Genomic DNA, 20,748 nt, shown 5'->3' with positions numbered 1-20,748 from the left:
CTATGCATAGATAATAAACAGAGAGTAGCAGAAGCTTAAACAAATAGTGTGTGTGTTGGGGTGTATAGGATGATATAGTTGATATAGAATATACAATACAATAATTGTGTCCGTCTTTATTTACTTACAAGTCATTAGGCATTTTATAAATAATATGTTCAAGGCCTGAATGGACCAGTCATGTGCATCATCACGCAGAGCAGAGGTCTGATACCATACACACAGTTTAAAACCGGAGAGATGTTTGATGTAGGGGGAAGTCTCATGGATGTCTACCATGGCTGAATGTGTCACTAAATTCATCATGCTGACCATTCTTCCACTCTTCCGAGGAACCTCAACTCAGCTAACAGTGAAATAACTACATCAAGCTCACAATGATATAGACAAAAGTATGTTCCAGGATCAACAATGTTTCTTCACTGATCACTGTGTGGAGTGGTGATGGTGATATAGTCCAAACCTGTTTTCTCTGTCTGATTGTCACTAACTTAATTGGCATCCTCCTTCAGGCATTTACATGAAAGGATTAGAGGTAGCCCACCACTTCATTTATTGGTTTAAACAGAGTGCATGCACTCCAGGTATGTTTGATCTTGGGATGAGGGTACAATAGGATTATCTACAGGTGGAACGGACAGATGTGAAAATACAGTTTCTTCTCCACAAATATTTTGCAACAGACTTGATGAATATTTTCATCATTCAATTGCAATTGATTGCTGTCTCCCATCCAGGGGGGGTGTAGCTTCCCTCCACTCTGACACCCCACCCTCATCGAACCCCAGCCCAGAAAATACCAGCGGAAAGGAGCGTTAACTTATGGATTTACATGATTTAGTATTCTTATAGATTCCAGTCATTTCTCATAGATAATAAAAAGACTGTTTACATACTTAAATCATTGGTATTTGTAATGACTCGGGCCCAAAGGTTTCCTAATCATGTCACGTGGTCTGGGTAAACTCCTGGCCCTTGCAGCACTGACAGTACAGCTGACATATATATAATTCCCTCTTCCTTTTCTGTCATTTCCCAATCCTGTTACTGTGATCTGAAGAACTAGCTTTCCTTTCCCAATTTACTACTTCTCCAGGGAATTGTTAGGGAAGTTTTTATAAGCCTGCTGTAGGCTGTGTTGGTGGTTTGTTTGCTGAATCACTGTGTGAGTGTGTTCTCACTCCTCTTTGCCTCCCATCCCCCTTCCTTGATTCTAGAATCTACAACCCCTACCTACCTTAAGTGTGCTATGCAGACACACCCGACTATCCTGCATCAACCAATCACAGACAAGGGAGAGTCACCCAGGAGGTGTACTTCCTGTATTTAGTGAGAGAGGAATGGAGCAGGAGAGAGAGAGATAGTGAGTCAGCAAGCTTCATCTCGGGATCAACAGTAACTGATCACGTCAGTGTTGGAGGAAGGAGAACAGATTGATTTGTGGGACGAAGTCCGCGGGCTTTCATTTAGTTTGTCCAGATTCTTCTGTTCATTAACAGCGGCTGTGAAGACAAGACAGAGAGAAAAATAGGAAGGGGAAGATAAGTGTCAATCTGTTCAGACTTGTTTGGGAATTTGAGCAGGGAAGGAGGGAGGAGGAGGGGTGAAACAGCAACAGCAAGAGAGAGAAGAGCAGAGGGTAGAGGTTGACAGACAGATTGAGAAGAAAACAGATGCTGAGAGAGACAGAGGGTCAGGATTGGATTAAAATTGAAATAGAACTCCCCCCCAGCAGATCTGGAGAGGAAGGATTGCTTGTGTTGTGCAATCCTTGTTAGTTCACACTACTAAACTAACTGAGAGCTGCAGAGAGAAGGGAGACTGGACATCTCTAGCGTACTAAACTCAGGTGAGTCCCTTAGATCTCTTCATGGCTAATTTGTCTAGTGGTTTATGTGTTACATGTGTTTTCATTGTGTGTAAGAGTCCTGTTTTAGGGTTAGTTGGTGTGCTGAGCGATGTTATGTGGACTGTGCTATGCAGACGTGTGCTGAGCGATGTTATGTGGACTGTGCTATGCAGACATGTGCTGAGCGATGTTATGTGGACTGTGCTATGCAGACGTGAACTGTGCTGCGTTCAGTAAATCAGTGTTCCCAGGTGTCACAATCTGCGGGGCTGTAACTGTCATTATCTACAACACTTTGCTGTTGGCTCTATTGTTGTATAGATACTTGGCGCTTAAAGGGAAAATATAGTTTTTGAGTAGATTTTCTCTTTAAATTAACTCAAGCAGTTAGCAGTAGAACCCATTTGAGTTCAAGTGTATTGAATTACAGGGTTGGCTATTAAGTGTTGTCTGACTAAAGGTTGTGATGCTGTGGTCTCAAACTGATCGCATAAACACATTGTTGCCTGTGATTCTTATCATCATAACACCCACAGTTATAACACATTGGACTTGTGTTGTATTATAGTATTTCCACCTTTTTGTATTTTTTTTTTTTTCTACTTCCAATTTGAATGAATGAATAGTGAAGCATTGGTCAGGGCTGGTAAAGACACTAGGCCACTATTCAGCTTCAGTGTTCAGAGGCCACAAAAGGCCTAACACGACGTGCGCTATCGTGCATGCATTTATTTTGTCCCCCTAAACCAAACGCGATCACGACACGCAGGTTAAAATATCTAAACAAACTCTGAACCAATGACATTAATTTGGGGACAGGTCGAAAAGCATTAAACATGTATGGCAATTTAGCTAGTTAGTTTATATTTGCTAGCTAATTTGTCCTATTTAGCTAGCTTGCTGTTGCTAGCTCATTTGTCATGGGATATAAACATTGAGGTGTTATTTTACCTGAAATGCACAAGGTCCTCTACTCCGACAATTAATCCACACATAAAACGGCCAGCCGAATTGTTTCTAGTCATCTCTCCTACTCCCAGGATTTTTCATCTTTGAATTTATATGGGGATCCATCTACACTTTCATAGTATTACCACGACAACCGGCAAAACAGTTTGTCTTTCAATCACCCACGTGGGTATAACCAATGCAGGACTTTCAGCCTGATCTGTGTCAGAAATAGAAAGGAGTTCTATTTTAGCTCTTGGCATCGCAGACGCTCGTTGGCGCACGCGAGCAGTGTGGGTGCAATAATTGAAAAACATGGATCTCTAAATTTATTTTGCGACACTCGCGCACGCGACGTGTCCGGTCTGGTCAGCATGTAATGCTGTTGTTATCCTTCCATTTTCATTGATCTCAATATTATTTTATCTCCATTTCGTGATTGAAAGTGTTGCTACTTCAAGTGATTATATTGGTTGTGGCAGTATCCTTGCAGAATGTCCAGATTGTGATTAATTATAAATTAATGAGAGAATATTACCATCTTTCAGGTTCTGAAAAAAGTATGTTACCATGGGGACCAAACGCCCCAGTCTGACTCCCTTTGACACATCTGATCCATCCAATCAAAGCGCTTCCTACTTGAACCCTCAGCCAATCAGCCAGATCTGCCGTGAAACAAGTCCCAGACCTGGAACAGTGGCCCGGACAGACAGAGAGAGGGAGAGGATCCGAGAGGAGGAATGGAGGAGAGAAAGAGAAATGGAGAGATTTAAGGACAAGACAAGAAATAGAAGAAAAGAGATGGAACCCGGACCAAGAGAGAGGAACAGAGAGAAGGACTGTTCCCCCATATCCAGAGGGAGGGAGGAGGAAAGGGAATGGAGAGAGAGAGAAAGGGGGGGAGCGGGAGAGAGACGTGCCAATGGAAGACCTACTTCAAATCTGGAGATCAGGAACCACAGAGACAGAGAAAAGGAGAGAAAGAAAGGAGACACGTTTCCTACAATTGTAAAACATAGCAAAGAGAGAGACAGAAGAATACGTGCATTTGTGGAGGAAGATGTGGGGAAAGAAGGAATGAGACAATTGGAGAGACAGAAGGGAACAGAGATGGACGACTGGGAGAGAGAACGAGAAACAGCAGCAAAGATACAGCGGTATCGAGATGCAGAGAGGGACTTCCAAAGGCACAGAGAGAGGGAGAGGGAGAAGGAGAGAATCAGGGCACAGGAGGACAGAGAGAAAAATGGAGGAAAGCCCATGGAGGATAAGACAGTGAGACGGAGGGAGAGAGCGAGGGAAGCGGAGCCAGATTTCAGAGAGAGGAGAAGAGAGAGGGACTCAAAGGGTAATGACCTACGGAGCAAAAGAGAGAGGTATATGGATGGAGAGAGAGAGAGGTCAAAACTCTGGCAGGGAGAAAGAGAGGATGGAAGAAGAGAGGGAGATTCACAGAACTATTCCGATAGAGAGGGCAGGGAAGGAAGGAGGGAAGGAAATACAGAGGGACAGAGGGACACCAGGAGTGAGGGAGACAGTGATGGAGAGAAGAGGAAAGAGAGAGTGAGAGATGACAACAGAAGAGAACTGAAACATCTGCACAGTAAAAGTGAGGGGGACACTGAGGGGAACGCAGCATGGGATAGAGTGAGGGAGAAAGAGAGACAGAAATGGAGAGGGGGGGAGATGTACAGAGAGAGGGATGGAAGTAAAGATGCTTATAGACAGAGAGTGAGGGACGGGGGCAGGGACATTGATGGAGAGAGGGACATGGACAGATACGGAGAGAGGGACATGGACAGATACAGAGAGAGGGACAGGAGAAAAGTGAGGGAAGTGGAGAGAGAGAGGGATGGGGTGAGAGAAGGGGGCAGGCGAGAGAACGGACCAAGGGATAGGAGGGATCCGGAGAAAACACAGCCCAGTGTAACAGGAGAGAGAGGGAAGCGGATGGATGGAGAGAGATTCAGAGAGAGGGAGAGATATTCCAAGGGGAAGGATGAAGAGAGGAGGTGCAGAGAGAAGAGGGACAGAGAGACAGATCCCAAAAGGGAGGGAGAAGCAGATGGAGCTAGCCGATCGCCGAGTGAGACAGCCCCAAGGGTGCCACCACGAGTCCAGAGCAGTGGGGAATGGAGCAGTGACATAGAGAGGGAAAGAAAATGGAGAAGAGAAAGTCATGAAGAGAAGGAGTCAGAGGGAGATGTGGACAGGGGGCAGAGAGAGTGTAGTGAAAGAGAGAGACCAGATAGAGTGAGGGGGAGAGAAGAAGGAAAGGAAGAGACGATACCAAAGCGCCCTGAGCAGAGGAAGATGTGGTTAGAACCACAGAAGGTCAGATATAACAAAGACTCCTCTTTAGAGGATGAGGTTATAGAGCGAGAAAGAGAGAGGCACACTAACAGATGGAGAGAGAGAAGTGAAGAAGAGGACAGATCCGTGGAACAAAGGGCAGGCAGAGAAAAAGAGAGGAAGACAGAGGGAGAAGGACAAGAGGATAGGTCGGTGGAACAAAGAAAGTCCATAGATGAAGAGAGAGAAGCTGAGAGGGAGGGAGGGAGGGAGAGGTATTTGGAGAGAGGGTTAAATGTAGATGAAGACGATGAGACAGAAGCCTGGAGGAGTTATAGCAGAGGAGAGGAACACCAGACTTACAGTGATGGAGAGAGAGAGGAACGCTGGCAGAGGGACAGTGAGATGGAGAGCGAGAATGTGACAGATAACACAGAGGGTGACAGAGAGGAAGAAGGAAGAAGTGATAGATATGCAGAGTGGGAAGGAGGGAGGGATAGAATCCCTTCCTCTGAGGACGGCTTTATCACTGTGTCCAGTGGTGGAGAAGAGGAGTTTGAGGACTGCAAGGAATTTGTGGAAGTTGGGTTCACTAATCATGTTACCAGGCAACCTGTTTGCTTTCAAGGGAGCGAGGGAGAGATGGAGAGAGGTGGAGGGAGAAGACATGAAAGAGAGAGAGAAAGAACAGAAGAGCGGACAGAGCAAAAAGATGATGCATTGGAGGGAGAGGTGAATGTTGGAAAGGGGAAGAAGCAACCCTCCTATGTATTCTGTGTGATTGGACAAACACTGCCCAGGTCAAAACCCAATCAGACAGCAGTCCTGGGTGACATGGAATCAGAGCGGACCAATCAAAATCCTGGATATGGTCATAGGGACAGTGGTGACATCACACACCTCCCTCATGAGAACCCTTCCAGAGATGGAGACCAAGGGGCAGAGGATGAGAGGAAAATAGTGAGGGATGAGATCCACGTGCCAAAGGAGGAGAGAACAGACACAGAAGAGAGCTCCATAGTGGACGTCAGTCACACCACCCTAGAACGAGAGAGCGGAGAACGACTGAAGGTCATGGAGGAGAACCCATACTCTGAGATAGAGCGAAGGAGGAACTCTGAGACCGAAAAACTCCTCAAAGAGTGGAGAGAAAGACATGAAGAGTACACAGAAACAAGAGAGAGGGACCCAACAGACAGGAGGAGGACAGAACCAGAGATAGGTCCATCTTCACATCCCAGTGGAGAGTACCACCACCATGGGATCCCTGTAGTTGACCAAGCCACCTCTGACCAGAATAACCCTGTAGTGATGAGCCCAGAGGAAGCTGTGGCCATCCAAATCTGTATAAGGGGAACCTGGAGCACAGAAGAGGAGGCCAAGCGCCACTCCCAGGCCTCACACATGAAGTGGGCCAAGAACGTATTGAGCGAAATCCTTGGCAGCTCAGAGGAACCAGCCCTCGGCAACCCCCAGCCAGAGTCACAGGGAGGTCAAGAGGTCAGCCAGACTACAAGAGGGACCGAGAAGGTAGAAGAGGAGCTAGAGGAAGAAAAGGATGAGACGCTAGAGGGGGGAGGAGCCTCAACCGTCTACGCCACGGTTCAGAAGAGGACGAAGCGTGGGAGGAAGTCGGTAGAGGAGAGGCTGGCTGAACGGGAGGCAGAGCCAGGGAAGGTGGAGGATGAGAGAGGTACAGGGGAGAAACTAACAGACGTGCATGCTGAGGCTTTCACAGCTATGCTTGGTGATGGTAAACCCATAGACATGCATGCTGCCCTGACCCTACACAATACTCATGGTGACACACCTACAGACACACAGGGAGAGGAGGTGGAGGGTAAGAAAGTGTGTGCGGACAGACAAACAGACAGTCATATACATATCCAGGTAGAGATGGTGACAGAGGTTGAGGGTGAGATGGAGAAAGGGGTCGAAGTTGGGGACGAGGTTCATATACTGGATGCAGAGAAAGAAGCGAATTCCCAGAAAGAGGAAGATCTGTTTCTCTCTGTGAGCAACACCCTATACAAACCAACCAGCTGCCCCAGCCTTATATACAACCCTGATTCAGAACAACCTATCACCACCACAGAGGAAAAGACGGAGGAAGAAGGGGAGAAAGAGAGGACTGTAGGAGATGGGGAAGAGAATAGTGTGGTAGAGAGGAAGCAGGAAAGGAGGATAGAGGATGGGACCGAGGACAGAGGGAAAGTGGGAGAGGCGACTGAGGAAAGGAAAGTGGAAAGGGAGGAGGAGAAGAGGGTAGGAGGGGAAGAGGAGAGGATGAGGGAGGGCAAGGAAGAGAGTAAAAAAACAGGAGGAGGGGGGGTGAAGAGCACTTGTAGCTTCCAAGATTTGGGCACCGATGTTCGATATAGGAGGCTGGGGTTCCACAAGACAACAGAAAGAAGAAACGAGGAAGAAGAAGGAAGAGGAGATGCAAGGGATCGCAGAACAAGAATATTCCAGGTGTCAGGTGAGACAGACAGAAAGAGAAGGAGGAATAAATCAAGAGAAAAGCAGCTCAACACCTCACACAGATTAACATTAGAACATCCTAATCATGATCTTCATGCTCAACTCCTTTCATGATCATCTCAATCATCTCATTTTGTCAACCTAACCAAACCTTTTAGAACGCCAGACAGAAGAGTTCAAACATTTTCATTTGAAGACAGTTATACAAATGTTAATTCTTAGTTATTGATACTCACATGAAGAAATACTATAGTATACTATGGTATAAATACTATATTATAAACCAGGTGTTTCGAGCCCTGAACGCTGATTGTCTGAAAGACGTGGTATAACAGACTGTCTAACACTGGTATGACAAAAAAGTACTTTTTACTGTTCTAATTACGTTGGTAACCAGTTTATAATAGCAATAAGGTACCTCAGGGGTTTGTGGTATATGGCCAATGTACCACGACTAAGGGCTGTAATCCAGGCACTCTGCGTTGCGTCCTGCATGGTGAATTGGCCATAAACCACACCCCATCTCGCCTTTTTGCTTAAGTATTCACTGTAGAGTTTTTGCAGACTTTACTGTAGTATTTGCTGTAATGTTTTTGCAGAATACTGGAATATTTACTGTAGTATACTGTAGTATTTACAATTAACTATAGTATAAATACTGTAGTAAAATAACTGTAGTATATACAAAAGTAATTAATGTAGTGTTTTTGCTAATTGTAATATACTGTAGTATTTACTGGAGTGTTTTTGCTGACGAGTGTTTTTGTGGACATTACTGTAGTATTTACCATAGTATTCTACAGTATACTACAACATTCTATAGTAAGTATTGTAATATTCTATAGTAAACTAGTATTTTTTCATGTGGGATCTCACAAAAATCTTAATGAGACCCAACCTCTGATGCTAACTAACCCAACCTTACCACAACTGTGGACTTCTGTTCTGCTGTTTAAATTTCCTTAAAATCTTGGTGTGAATTTCATCATCAGTTCATTGAAGTGATTTTATGCGGAGACATACAAGAAACTGCCATCAGCTGAGTCACTGAAATGGGGGAAGGGGGCGGGGGAAAGGGAGGAGGACAGTGTAGGTGGAGACAGTGTGGCAATCCCAGAATCTCGCAATAAATAGGCAGGGTTAGACTGTCTGGAACCAGAACTCATTCTTTCTCCATGACTCTTCTAGCCATTCTATCCCAACTCTGTTTTCAGTTCAGTAGTTCTGTTTAGAGCACACCACCTAGAGTGGAGCACAGCCAGGGGAGTTTTGCAAACAGCCCAACTCTGCCTGTTCTGTCGGCCATATTGGGCTGAGCTGTTCTCAGCCACAGTATATTACATTATTGGGTTATGTTGCTCTACCTCTCTGGACTACACTGGAACCAATATGTTCTGCTTCCAGATGATGAGGAGGTGAGCGTCAACTGGGGAGACGTGGACCTGAGGTGAGTAGAGTTATGTTAGTGCACTGGGCTACCACAGTGACTGTTTTATTACATTCTCATATTTTATTTTATGTATAGAGTCAGTCTTTTTATGTCATGCATGCAATAAGTACAGTTAGATTTGTTGCCTGCCATTTAACCCTAACATTAGGCTCTGTTAGTTAGTGCCTGAGTTAAAATGTTCACGAACCGGCTCAAAGTCTGTCCAAAAAGGGAGACAACGTGGAGATTAGGGATAACACAAATAAATGTATTAACTGCGGTAACGTAAATACTATTAACAATGGTGTGTGTAATCAGTAGTGTAAGTGAGTTGTTGCGTGCATAAATGTGATAATGAGGGGAGTTGAAAGGTGCCAAAGCAAACAAACAAAACAACCACAAAAAATGCTACTACCAAAATCTAACAGTGTGTCTGCATGGAGAGAGTTTTCTCAATGAATGGGGAAGAGGTGTATTTATCCCGGGACACACCCGGGCCCAGGTGTGTCCCATGTCGCTGACGACCCGACCCGCTCAGCTCCGCTCCCCGAAAACAAGGAAACCAAGAGCAAAGAGAAAGAATACGGCAGACAGAGTGGGAGGGTTGTCACAAAATATACCACACTACTTCTGTAGATGAAGTGTGGACGGTTCCCTGTTCTGACTTCTGTCTCTCCCTCTGTCCAGGAATGTCACGGATACCATCAGAATGGATAGGAGGAACTCCAAATTTTACAGTGAGTATCTCTGCTCTACCTCTACTGCACTACTTCTACTGCTCTGCCTCTACTGCTCTACCTCTACTGCTCTACCTCTACTGCGCTACGTCTACTGCTCTGCCTCTACTGCTCTACCTCTACTGCGCTATGTCTATTGCTCTACCTCTACTGCTCTAGCTCTACTGCTCTACCTCTACTGCGCTACATCTACTGCTCTGCCTGTACTGCTCTGCCCCTACTGCTCTACCTCTACTGCGCTATGTCTATTGCTCTACCTCTACGGCTATATCTCTACTGCTTTACTTCTACTGCTCTAGCTCTACTGCTCTGTCTCTACTGCTCTGTCTCTACTGCTCTGTCTCTACTGCTCTGTCTCTACTGCTCTACCTCTACCTCTACCTCTACTGCTCTGTCTCTACTGCTCTACCTCTCCTGCTCTACCTCTACCTCTTCCTCTACTGCTCTGCCTCTCTTTTCTCTCCTTCATCCCTGAGGCACTCACATCCACTTTCACACATCCACTTCTCTGACATGTATTTTATATGTAATAATATGATAGTAATGTTAGTTCAATAGCACCTTTTATGCTACAATGAGCAGAGAGAGCTAGTCTTGTGTTTATGGCTATGTAGGTATGGAATCTGTGAAGGCACATGTATTTCTAGGTTGACTACGCTCCTTGTAATTTGAAATGAAAAAGTCAGTAAAATCAAACAAGATACTTCCACAGACAGATATCATCTGCCAGTGAAGGTACTGTTAAACAAACGTGTCCACAGACAGATTGAATCTGAGACTAGATATGACTGTATAGCAGTGTACTGTGAGTCCCAAGACAGACTTCTTCCTGTGAATGGCTTAATCATGTATACAGTGTGTGCTTGATCCCTTTCTGTATTTTCCCAGATTGTTTTCCAGCTCAAACATGTTGTAGGTTTCTTCCACGGAACCTATAAACTGTAGGATTTCATTTTCTGTTCTACTTTCCGACCCAATCGTTTAAACATACCAACATGGCAGCAGGTTTGCAGGTCTATGAGTCATGGTGAAATTGTATGAAATGGGGCAGGTGTGTGTGTGTGTGTGTGTGCGTGCGCTCCAGGGCCACAGGCAGGTTTGTGCAGGTATTCATATCTCTTAACGCCAATTAAAACCAACTGTTGCTGCTACAGCATGGCATTCCAAGAAGTGTAAAATGCAAACCATACACTCTGGCTAACCCACTTCTCTGTCTCTCTATACCTCTACCTTTTCATCTATACCCATTCTGTCCCTGTCTAACTTCTCTCTCTCTCTTACTCTACTCATCTCTCTCGTCACCACTATTTGCCTCCCCTCCACCTCTACTCCTTTCTCTCTCTTCCCTCTCTCTCCTTTCCTCCCTTTGTCCTCTCTCAGATTCCCAGCTCTACCAGCAGTACAGTGAGACGGCTCAGAACAGGGAGATCTTCAGTCAGTCTTGCTCTGACGCCCTCTCCATCTACGAGGAGCTCCCTGTCCCCCTGTCCCCCGTACCCTCCTCTCTGGCCCCCTCGCTCCCTCCGGCACGCAGGCCCTTACCCTGTCTCCCCCCAGTCATCCACCCCCACTCTCTGTCCCACTCTGGATCTACCTCCAGTGGCACCAGTGCCAAGTTCCTACCCATACCACAGCCGCCCCAGGCCCCCTCGGCCAGGCCTTCCTCTCCCCGCCTCTCCATCTCCCTCACCCAGTCCCCCAGCCTGTGGCAGGAGATCCCTGAGGTCAGGAGCAGTGCTGCGTTTGGGGAGCTGACTAACGACCAGAGACGCCTGCAGGAGGTAAACAAAAACAAACAGTTGACCCTTCAACCAGCGATGTCGATGATGACATTTGCCAGGGGCCTAGTAGCTAATGTTGATTTTTTTTAGAGCCTGGATCTATGGGTCCTCTGGGTATTTGGAACAGTGCCTGTAATCCCCCCCTCTCCCCCTCTCCCCTTTCTTTCTTCTTCCTGTCAGGTGCAGTTTGAGGTTGTAACTTCAGAAGCGTCATACTGTCGTAGTCTGGATATTGTGGTGGATCACTTTGTCAAGTCTAAGCAGCTCGGGGAGCTGTTGACTACTCAGGACAGGAGCTGGCTGTTCTCCAGGCTGGCTGATGTCCGAGCCATCAGCCACAGGTGAGAGGACTGGGACTTATTTGTTTGTTCCACAAACTAGTAAACCCACAGGCTGAATGTCACGGGCCTCTCTATGCCCCTCTTTATCTTGTTTCTGTCAACGTTTACCACATAGTCCTTTTCTGTATTTGTTGTTCTCATAGTTTTCTGTCGAAGCTGGAAGAGAGGGTAGAATCTGATATGATGCACTTCACCGTGTGTGACATCATCGCTCGCCACTGTCAACGCTTCAAGAAGGTCTACGTGCCCTACCTCACCAACCAATCATATCAGGATGCCACTTACCAGAGACTCATGTGAGTCCTCCCCCAGGGTTCACTGACTGGACTCTTTCTGACACTCTTTGTATTACTGCACATTTATATGTGTTTACGTTGACTTACAAACAGCACCTTCTTTCTCTCTGTCTGCCTTGCAGGGATGAGAACCAAGGGTTCAGGCGGGTAGTGGAGAAGTTGGAACGCAGTTCAGTGTGTCAGCGTCTTCCTCTTCGCTCCTTCCTCATCCTCCCCTTCCAGAGGATCACACGAATCAAACTCCTTGTGCAGGTGTCTTTGTGTGACTGTGTGTATGTTTTAAGTGCACAATCTAAGTATGCGACTCCTTATAATCCTCTCTTCGACTTGGTCTCACTCTCCCCTTCTCAATCTCTCTCATTCTCCCCATTTCTCTCTGTATTTTTGCCTCAGAACATTGTGAAGAGAACAGCCCAAGGCACAGAGGAGGAGGTCCAGGCCATCAAAGCTATGAAGCTACTGGAGAGGGTATGTTACACCCCCCCTCCCTTCTGGTGGTGCACTGTTACATGATGTAGCCAAGAGATAACTGTTAACCATCTCTCTTCTCTCCCTCTGTCCTTCAGTTGATCCAGGAGAGCAATGACAGTATTACTCAGATGAAGAGCATTGAGTCGCTGGTCTCTCTCAGTGCCAGAGTAGACTTTGAATGCAGGGTGAGTAATAAACTACATCTCCCATGATCCCCTGCTTCAATGCTATCCCTTGAACATATCTGTGTTGAACTGATCACAATAACAAGTTGCAATACAAGTACAGCAGCAAGCTTTAACCGTGTTGAACCTATGTGTGTGTGTTGTAGACTCTCCCCCTGGTCAGTCAGTCTCGTAGGCTGGTGAGAGAGGGACCGGTGACTGAGATGATGGATTTCTCTCTGAAGGAGACAGAGAGGAGTGTCTACCTTCACCTCTTCAATGACTATCTGCTGCTGTCGCTGCACAAAGAGTGAGTCCCCTCAGACAAACACACTCACACAACAACCAAAGCAAACCAAGCATTTGGAAATCTAGACTGATATCACTTTTTATTGACAAGTTTTTCAATGTTCTCATCATTGGGCATTATTTACTCTCCACTCCTCTCCCTTTCTCCTCCCTCGCTCTAGAGGGGGCAGGTTCACGGTGATAGACCATGCTCCAGTGTCAGAACTGAGAGCTGAGAACTGTCGGGTCAAACTGCACTCTCTAGAGAAGAACCTTTTCCGCCTCCACCTTAACAAGAAAGCCCTGCTACTTAGCACCGACACACAGTAAGACAGAGAGGGTTGTGTGTGTGTGTGTGAGTGTGTGCCTGTGTGTGTGTTACAAAGAATGAGAGTAGTTTAATCCACAGGTGTGTGTGATTGTGTGTAAAAAGTGTGTTTTCTTGTGATCTTTCAGGGGTGATAAACTGCGTTGGATCTCAGCTGTCTCCAGGCCCCATCCTGTTATTGACTACTCTACAGCACAAGGTGGGTTGAAAATTGCTATACTGCCATCCAGCCTAGCATGGCCAGACAATGGGGACATCTTGACCCTCATGGCCCTGCTGTATTTGTCCTCTGACCCTCTCTCCCATTCAGACTTCACACAGATGCAGTGCGTCCGAGCCTTCGTTGCCCACCAACCAGATGAGCTGTCCCTGGAGAAGGCTGAGGTCATTCTCGTCCACCAGCAGAGCAGCGACGGTAAGGAAGACAGAACCACCCACTTCCTGATTGGTTGTGGGAATACACATCTCCATACCTCAGTGTTTTTGAGTGCTACAAATGTGTTGCTTTTTTAGTTGCTTTTTGTTAAAACTCTTTCCCTTCTCCCCCTCCTTTCCTCTCCCCCTCCCTGTTTCCCTCTCTCGCTCTCTCCCTCTCCCTCTATCTGTCATTCCTCAGGTTGGGTGGAGGGGACCAGGCTGTCAGACAGACACAGAGGATGGACTCCTGAGTCCCACTTGGAAACCATAGCCAGCCTCAGGGTCCGACAGCGCAACCTGCTGGACGCTCTAAAAATTACCACAGCCACGGCTGCAGTATGACAAACCATCCACTGCATGACTGCACTAGTGGAATCCTAGTCACTGTGTTACTGGGGACATGTGGATTTGGACAGTGGATGAAACATAGTGTTTCAGCCTGGAGTTGTCCCTCCCGGCCTCAACCTGCTTATTGGGGATGAATGGCAAGGGGATGAATGGCTTTAGAGGGGGTGCCTTAGATGGGGGTGCCTTAGAGAGAGGCACTGGACTGACATTAATACCTTTTAACACTTACAGGAGTGTCAACGTAAATTATTGAAAGGCTTTTGGAGGTGCCTGGGAGTGTCTAGGGTAGCCTTGTAAATCGAACCCTGGCAATGAATGTCGATGGACTGTTACAGGATGTATTAGAAATCAGCCATCTAAGAACATTGTGGATTGAGGTCCTGTGGCCCCGGAGAAGGACAGCAGTTTCTCCATAACTGCTTTACTTGGGGACTTTAAAGACATGGCATGGGGCCTCCCGAGTGGCGCAGCGGTCTAAGACACTGCATCGCAGTGCTAGAGGCCTCATGATACACCTGGGTTCGATCCCAGGCTGTGTTGCAGCCGGCCGCGACCGGGAAACCCATGAGGCGGCACACAATTGGCCCAGCGTCCTCCGGGTTACGGGAGGGTTTGGCTGGCCGGGATGTCCTTGTCCTATCGCGCTCTAGTTCCTCCTTGTGGCAGGTCGGGGGGTTTCAGAAGACGCATGGTTCTCGACCTTCACCTCTCCCGAGTCCGTACAGGAGTTGCAGCGATAGGAGAAGAATGTAACTACCAATGGGATATCATGAAAAAGGGGTAAAAAATACAACAACAAAAATAAGACATGGTATGATGCACCATTTTGCAATAGAGGTTATTGTCTTTGAACAAAATGTTTCTATATATTCAGGGCAATGTATTATTTGTGTATATTAAAAATATTTTATAAATTACTTTTATGGTGGGTACTTATTGGTTGACGGCTCAAATTGAATACTTCCGCTGCTCTATGTTCACTACATACTTCAGTATAAGACTGCCATAGTTGAAGTCGTTTGTGGTGATGTCTAATTGAGGGGTGTTGAACAAAACAAAGTAATCAGCGATTTGATCATCTTTAACCAATCAGAGTATCAAAGCCAACGACAAATATTTTAAATGCCTCTTTACCGATGTGTGCTCTGGATCTGGCCCAACCCATCGGTTTCTGGGACCATACAGAACGGTCAGAATGTGTTTGCTTTCTAGAAATCGTCAGGGAGGTATTAAGATCCAGATCCGTAGAAGAAACTAATGTCTGCGGGCATGGCGTAGCGTTTGACTGGAACAAGGAGTTTGAGTAGCCAGGCGAGGATACTTAATCCCATTTTGAGATGCAGAAGACTATGAGATAAAGAGAGAGTATGTATGCACATTGTTAAGAATGTTGAAAGGGCTGTAAGTGCAATACATTTCCAGGACTGTGCATGTAGCCTACACAATAGCATTTTATGGCAAAATAGGTGCAATCATCAAAATAAGCTGTTCTGTCTGTGTCGAGGAGACTGAGAAGTATGCTTTGGGAATAAATGGCCTATGTGAAATACTTTTTCATTTTTTTGACTTTTGTTTTTGATAGCAAATAGTGAACAGCAGGAGAACTTGGCTACACCATAGACTTTAGGCCTAAAATCAATAGCAGACCCTGGTCAAAGGACTTAGACTGAACACAACTATGTTTACAGCCCTGACTTAAAGCGTACTTTTTACAGGACAAATGGTATGTAACGTCTGGCACGTATGCAACGTCTGGCACGTAGAGGAAACAGCTCCTGGCCCAGTTTTCCAACAATTTAATTGGTTGATTAAAACGTAATTCAAGCAAAAACCGAGTTGGGGGGCGGGAAACAGCACCATTACTCCAATGGGAGCATTGTAAACAAACTTAAACGCCGCCCCCCAACTCTGCCCCAGTGGTTAAAAACTTTGTCCGTCAGCGCAAAGGACGTTCATTGGTCTAAATAACTCAAATTGGGCGTGACGGTATTTGTTGTTGTTTCTGGGGCAAGAAGTAGCTAGCTGGTTAGAACAGTCGGCTATTTAAGAATATATTTCGTTTAAATAATTTCATCCAAAATAACTGTTCGTCGTGCTCATTATATGATAGCGTTGGTTACGTGAAGAGTCGGTGGGAAAGATCGGTGTGGAATTTTCACTTGTATTTGTTTTTATTACGTTTTTCCAAAGAAGGTGAGTGTCTGGCTGTTTATTCATTGTCTTCGCTTCGAGATCGTGCAGCATATTCCTCAATCTCGCACAATATCAGAAATAGCTCATTGGCTTTGATCGATTTGTTGGCTGGTATTGGCTTTCTTTTGGATGTCATGTGAATACGTTTTTCATTCAGCTATAAGGATTCGCCATAACATCCGCTTGCAACGTAAACTAGCTACTGGAGGCAGCTGACGTTAACCTTCGCCTACTCAGCTGACCAAGCCCAAAACTGTAAATAATGACGTGGCTACCTTGCCATTGTCTGAAAAACCACAACAGTAGGCTACTGTAGGTGGCTGTGATATAAACAGGGCTATACAGAATTCAACCTGTAGCTATTATGATAATACATTTTAGCTAACGTTACCATGGCTATCACACGATGTTTGTAAATAAGCTGTGTAGCTAATTAATGTATCCACTAGAAAGCAAGACAGTGTGTTCACGCAATGTAGGCTATGTTGTACATTTTCATATCTAATCTCAATATTTAGTTGACCAACAAGTGCAAATATAAGACTATATATGCATATCACATTTATATAGTTTAAATTAAAAATTAATAAACGTTTAAACATTGTTGGCCCCTCCACATACAATACATGATTTCAAATGATTGAGTTGTCAAGACAGCATACAGTAGCATATCTGACTCTCCTTGACAAGTTTGTTTTTGTGTACCTGATCCATTATGTCATCATGGTCTTGGTACCTTGATATCAAGGTACAGCTGATAAGTGGCTCCAGGCTTCACACATAGTCAACTAGTTAGGCTATATTTTACTTTTAAATTAACTATACACTTAAGAATAGATATTGTTTGAAGAGTATCACTTAACATATTTTATCCTGCATTATTATTTGCACAACTACAATTAACAGCAGTATACATACAGTGGGGCAAAAAAGTATTTAGTCAGCCACCAATTGTGCAAGTTCTCCCACTTAAAAAGATGAGAGAGGCCTGTAATTTTCATCATAGGTACACTTCAACTATGACAGACAAAATTAGAGGAAAAAAAATCCAGAAAATCACATTGTAGGATTTTTTATGAATTTATTTGCAAATTATGGTGGAAAATAAGTATTTGGTCAATAACAAAAGTTTATCTCAATACTTTGTTATATACCCTCTGTTGGCAATGACAGAGGTCAAACGTTTTCTGTAAGTCTTCACAAGGTTTTCACACACTGTTGCTGGTATTTTGGCCCATTCCTCCATGCAGATCTCCTCTAGAGCGGTGATGTTTTGGGGCTGTTGCTGGGCAACACGGACTTTCAACTCCCTCCAAAGATTTTCTATGGGGTTGAGATCTGGAGACTGGCTAGGCCACTCCAGGACCTTGAAATGCTTCTTACAAAGCCACTCCTTCGTTGCCCGGGCGGTGTGTTTGGGATCATTGTCATGCTGAAAGACCCAGCCACGTTTCATCTTCAATGCCCTTGCTGATGGAAGGAGGTTTTCACTCAAAATCTCACGATTCATGGCCCCATTCATTCTTTCCTTTACACGGATCAGTCGTCCTGGTCCCTTTGCAGAAAAACAGCCCCAAAGCATGATGTTTCCACCCCCATGCTTCACAGTAGGTATGGTGTTCTTTGGATGCAACTCAGCATTCTTTGTCCTCCAAACACAACGAGTTGAGTTTTTACCAAAAAGTTATATTTTTGGTTTCATCTGACCATATGACATTCTCCCAATCTTCTTCTGTATCATCCAAATGCTCTCTAGCAAACTTCAGACGGGCCTGGACATGTACTGGCTTAAGCAGGGGGACACGTCTGGCACTGCAGGATTTGAGTCCCTGGCGGCGTAGTGTGTTACTGATGGTAGGCTTTGTTACTTTGGTCCCAGTTCTCTGCAGGTCATTCACTACGTCCCCCCGTGTGGTTCTGGGATTTTTGCTCACTGTTCTTGTGATCATTTTGATCCCACGGGGTGAGATCTTGCGTGGAGCCCCATATCGAGGGAGATTATCAGTGGTCTTGTATGTCTTCCATTTCCTAATAATTGCTCCCACAGTTGATTTCTTCAAACCAAGCTGCTTACCTATTGCAGATTCAGTCTTCCCAGCCTGGTACAGGTCTACAATTTTGTTTCTGGTGTCCTTTGACAGCTCTTTGGTCTTGGCCATAGTGGAGTTTGGAGTGTGACTGTTTGAGGTTGTGGACAGGTATCTTTTATACTGATAACAAGTTCAAACAGGTGCCATTAATACAGGTAACGAGTGGAGGACAGAGGAGCCTCTTAAAGAAGAAGTTACAGGTCTGTGAGAGCCAGAAATCTTGCTTGTTTGTAGGTGACCAAATACTTATTTTCCACCATAATTTGCAAATAAATTCATAAAAAATCCTACAATGTGATTTTCTGTATATTTTTTTTTTTTTCATTTTGTCTGTCATAGTTGAAGTGTACCTATGGTGAAAATTACAGGCCTCTCTCGTCTTTTTAAGTGGGAGAACTTGCACAAATGGTGGCTGACTAAATACTTTTTTGCCCCACTGTATACAGTGGTGTTGCAATGATAACGGTGCATCCATATATGATGTATTATCAAATGTTAACCACTGTTGACCCATCCCTGTGTGTCTCTGTAGATGGACAGTCAGTACCAGCGCTCTGTACCACTGGAGGTGAGGAGGGCAGAGGGTGAGAGGGTGCGAGCCAAGCATCCCGACAAGATACCAGTGAGTGTGAACAGAATAAATGCCAGTAGTGTTGGATAGCTTCCTTTCCTTAACTAATTTCTCTTATGACCATTGGCCACTGATCTGAAAGGACATCACACTCATGATTGTGAATTAATTTTCAAGGCCTAAAAACCCTATCCATCCCTTTTATCAGCAGATAAGTGATCCTGGCATAGGATTAAAGGAAAGGAAGCTAGTAAGGTGTTATTAAGGTCAGATAGGGTTCAATACATGGATGTTAGCCTTGCATGCCAAGTTTCTTGGCTCCAGTTGAATGGGACATGACGGTGCAGTGTGTAATTACTGACCAAGTACTGTGTTCCCTCTTAAACCAGATCATTGTGGAGAGGGCTACCAGGTCGAGAGCTCCTGACCTGGACAAGAAGAAGTACCTTGTGCCCTCTGACCTCACAGGTGAAACTGACGAGATGAGATGTCTGTCTTTCTCACAATTATTTCCTCTCTTCCAACTCATGACCTTGTTCTTATCCTCTTCCCTCTCCCCGTGCCTCTCTTCCTTCTCTCCCCCTTCCTTATTTTCTCCACTATAGCGCCACTCTTCCTCTTCTTTTGAAATGAAAGTCTAGGTAATGTGTTTAGTTTTGTTCTGTAAGTCCCTGTCTGACCATCTCTCTATTTTTCTCTCTCAGTGGGTCAACTGTGCTTCCTGATCCGACAACGTGTGTCTATGAGACCTGAGGAGGCTCTCTTCTTTTTCGTAAACAACTCCCTTCCCCCATCCAGTTCTCCTCTCTCTGCTGTCTATGAGGTAAACACACACGCACACTGACACAACCTTTTATCCTACCCCCATGACCCCCTAACGCGAGATCCAGATGCCAGGCATTTCCTCACGGTCAGTGACACAACTCAATTACATTGAGATTGTGTTGCGTGGGTTTTGCGTATGTTATAAACAATTAGATTTAAAGTATCATGTTTTATTCAGTGTACATACTTCAGTTATTGTCAGCAGTTCTGCTTTTGCCATTTTAAATCCTTATTTCCCTCCCTGTCCCTGTCCTCCCCGGTCCCTCACAGGAGCACCATGAAGAGGACCTGTTCCTATACATGACCTACAGTAACGAGAGCGTCTACGGTGCCTGAGTCGGGACAAAAGGAGGAAAGAGAGAGAGAGACAGGAGATGGGAGAGAACTCTTTGTAATGTTTCATCCCTATTATTCTTTAAGTATTTAGGAGATGGCGGTGGGGAGGAGATGGCGGTGGGGAGGAGAGTTTGGTGGGTTCTGTCAGTATTTTTGGGGTGATCATATTCTGTGTCAGTATGCTCTCAACCATGGTAAGGCATTCTAAATTTGAAAAATAACGGGGTAATTGGAAATAGGGGGAGTGAAAAAGATATTTCAATAAAAGAAGAGTGTTAAGGGGAAAGCTCTTTTAATTTCTATTTTTCTTTCTCAGCCAGCCATCTGTATTTAAGGCAAATATTTTTTTTTTTGTGTAAATTAATATCATGGACTTTTGTGGAAAATAAAATCCGAAATGCATGGTTTGCTAGTTCTGCAGTTTGTCATTTAAAAAAAAAAAAAAAACGTTTTATTCAAGCAAGACTGTGTGCGAGTGTGTATTGTCATATCACAAGCTGTCCCCATCTCATCCTCTATTTATAAAAGTTGTGAATGTAAGACATTTGTCTTTTGCAGAAGTT

At 45.0% G+C, this 20,748-nt stretch overlaps 2 protein-coding genes across 3 annotated transcripts; both read left to right on the top strand.

The window, feature by feature from the left end:
- The first annotated feature begins 1,328 nt into the window (after window positions 1-1,328).
- On the top strand, window positions 1,329-15,084 carry LOC139421982 (trichohyalin-like). Of its 2 annotated transcripts, none has more exons than XM_071173134.1 (15): window positions 1,329-1,849; window positions 3,346-6,782; window positions 8,975-9,017; window positions 9,687-9,736; window positions 11,117-11,517; window positions 11,698-11,858; window positions 12,002-12,154; window positions 12,277-12,406; window positions 12,548-12,622; window positions 12,721-12,810; window positions 12,957-13,099; window positions 13,260-13,403; window positions 13,534-13,604; window positions 13,716-13,820; window positions 14,022-15,084. In XM_071173134.1, the coding sequence occupies exons 2-15, from the start codon at window positions 3,368-3,370 to the stop codon at window positions 14,162-14,164; spliced, it is 5,124 nt and encodes a 1,707-aa protein (XP_071029235.1). In that variant the 5' UTR covers window positions 1,329-1,849; window positions 3,346-3,367; the 3' UTR covers window positions 14,165-15,084. The 2 variants fall into 2 exon arrangements, with proteins under 2 accessions (XP_071029235.1, XP_071029227.1); XM_071173126.1 differs by having other exon boundaries at window positions 3,346-7,568; window positions 14,022-14,391.
- A 1,054-nt stretch (window positions 15,085-16,138) lies between these two features.
- LOC139421971 (gamma-aminobutyric acid receptor-associated protein-like 1) lies at window positions 16,139-20,592 on the top strand. Its single transcript, XM_071173117.1, has 5 exons — window positions 16,139-16,363; window positions 18,986-19,075; window positions 19,414-19,492; window positions 19,729-19,847; window positions 20,120-20,592. The coding sequence occupies exons 2-5, from the start codon at window positions 18,986-18,988 to the stop codon at window positions 20,183-20,185; spliced, it is 354 nt and encodes a 117-aa protein (XP_071029218.1). The 5' UTR covers window positions 16,139-16,363; the 3' UTR covers window positions 20,186-20,592.
- The last annotated feature ends 156 nt before the right edge of the window (window positions 20,593-20,748 follow it).

The sequence above is a fragment of the Oncorhynchus clarkii genome, chromosome 2 (assembly GCF_045791955.1).
Source record: "Oncorhynchus clarkii lewisi isolate Uvic-CL-2024 chromosome 2, UVic_Ocla_1.0, whole genome shotgun sequence".
Lineage (NCBI taxonomy): Eukaryota > Metazoa > Chordata > Actinopteri > Salmoniformes > Salmonidae > Oncorhynchus > Oncorhynchus clarkii.
This window is presented reverse-complemented; position numbering and strand designations above follow the sequence as displayed.